General features: G+C 16.5%; 1 protein-coding gene across 1 annotated transcript in view; it reads right to left on the bottom strand.

Moving 5' to 3' along the window:
• Positions 1-1369, bottom strand: part of PRSY57_1120800 (hypothetical protein) — a gene marked incomplete at both ends in the record, with an annotated part of 3233 nt that extends 1864 nt beyond the window's left edge. Inside the window, one exon of the mRNA XM_012908172.2 lies at positions 1-1369. This exon is cut by the window's left edge and continues 672 nt beyond it. Within this exon, the coding sequence (XP_012763626.2) occupies positions 1-1369 (1369 nt within the window).
• Positions 1370-2500: the final 1131 nt, after the last annotated feature.

Raw genomic sequence — 2500 nt, 5'->3', positions numbered from 1 at the left:
ATGACAAATAATGTGTAAGTTCTTTATCAAATGAATTATATTTATCAATAATACATTGGATACTATTTTTAAATAAAGATAATTTATTAAATGATGTATTTTTTCTTTGATTTTGTTTTGTAAATTTATCAGAAATTTCTTTTTTTTTTATCATTAATAATCGTAAATCTGTTTTTGCATCAATACGTTCTGATATTTCTTCTTGCAAACATTGTAGTGTACATAAATATGACATATATTCTTTTAATTTTTCATCATATTCATTATTTTTTAATAACATATCATTTATAGATAATATTTTATTTTCTACAATATGTTTTATATCTTCATAATTGTCTGCTTCAAATTCCAATAAATTTTCGATTACTTGCTCATAATTATTTTTAATAATAATTTGTTCATCCAATATATGTGATATAAAATTATTCTTCTCTTTTAATAAATATATAAATTGTCTCATACTAAATAAATATATTTCAACTGTTCTATAAATTAATCTTATGTTCATAATATTATTTAATATAGTTCTTTTCTTTTCTATTTTCAATTCACTTTTCTTTCGTATTTCTTCCATATCTTCTACATGTTCCCCATTTTCTTTCGTTTTTGTTGTTTTTTTGGTTCCGTTTTTTATCTTATCTATTTCAAATTCATCATCTATATTTTCATTATTTCCTATCATGGTACTATTATTTTCATTTACAATTTCTTTAATTAATTTATCGTTTTCAATATAACAATTTTTTAAATCTTTTAATTGATATTCACACTCTTCTAAATATAAATTAAAATTGTTTTTTATTTTATTCATATATATTTCTAAATCAATGTTCTTATAAAAATAATCATAACTTATTTCATCATCATTTTTATTACTTTCTTCATTTTTTAATTTTTTAGAACTTTTCATGTTTATCATTTCTTCTGTCATTTTTCTTTTATTATTTTTAATATTTTTATCATCATTTTCTTCGTCTTTTTTTTTTTGAGCAGACATTATATTTTCTTCTCTTTTGTAAACACTATCATTACTATTTATATCTTCTGATTGTAAAGGTGATTTTTTTAAAGAATCCCTTTTTTCTTCTCCTGTTATATCATCTTTATTATCATATTCTTCTATACTATCTTCGTGAATATATACCTCACATTGATTTTCAACATTATCATCTTCATTATTTTCAAGATGAACATTTTGAGTGTTTTTATTATCTATAATATGATCATTTTCGTTGTATATACTTTGATTATATTCGCTTTCTTCAATTTCTTTTTCTTTTTTCTCTTCAACTTCCTTATTTTCCTTTTCAATAATTGTTTCGTTCTTTGTTTCTAAACCTTTTTTTTCATTATCTTTATTATTCTCCATTTTTTATAAAATAAAAAATAAACCCAAATAAAATAAGGGAACAATAAGGAAGGAAAAAATTAAACTTTATATTAAAGTATAAATTTTTACATGCTTATGTTATATATATATATATATATATATATATATAATATACTAAAAAAAAAAAAAGTATACCTTTATATAAAATGATAAAAATCTATATGATGAAAGAAAAAAAAAAAAAAACCATAAATAAATAATAAATATATATATATTTTTTTTTTTTTAAATCATATTATTTCTTTATTTTTATAATTTATTATTATTATTTTATTATTTATTTATTTTTTTCTTTTTTTTTTTTTTTTGATTCTTGTATTAATTTATGCAAATTATAAAGAGGATCCTTTATACAAAACAAAACCTATTTTTATATCTTCTTATAATTAACATTGTTTTCATAACGTGTTCTCAAAATGTAAAATTATTCTTATTTAATTAAACATTCTTCGTAAATACAAAAATTAAGAGAGATAAAATAAACACGTGATAATAATATATAAACGAATATATCATATATAATATATAAATATATAAATATATATTTATATTATTCTCATTGGGTTTGAATTTTTAAGTGCATATAACATAAATGAAAAAAAAAAAAATAAATAAATAAAATAAAATAAAATAATTATATATATATATATATATATATATATATATATAATATATATATGTTTTTTTTTTTTTTTTTTTTTATTTTATGCTTAATATATTTAAAGAATAGAAAATTTTGAATTTAAAAAACAAAATTTGGAGTACAGTTATAATATTATTATTTTTTTATAATTAAAAGAAACAACGTGTTATAATAACTTATTAGAGGAATATATAAATAAAAAGAAATAATATATATTATGTAAATGTTATTTATTTGTTATATTTTAATCACAAAGTTGCTTAATTTTGTAATGGACTTTTATTTGTATATAATACCATAATATATATATATATATTGTATATATATTATCCAAAAAAAAAAAAAAAAAAAAAAGACGTTAATACGTCTTAAAAAATATAAAAGCAATTTTTTTTTATGTTTATATATATAACAAATGGAAAATAATTTAAACAAAAAGGTACAAATTTCTTTTTATTATAAATTAA

Source organism: Plasmodium reichenowi, chromosome 11 (genome assembly GCF_001601855.1).
Source record: "Plasmodium reichenowi strain SY57 chromosome 11, whole genome shotgun sequence".
Lineage (NCBI taxonomy): Eukaryota > Apicomplexa > Aconoidasida > Haemosporida > Plasmodiidae > Plasmodium > Plasmodium reichenowi.
Note: the sequence above shows the minus strand (reverse complement) of the source record. Positions and strands in the feature narration are given on the sequence as shown.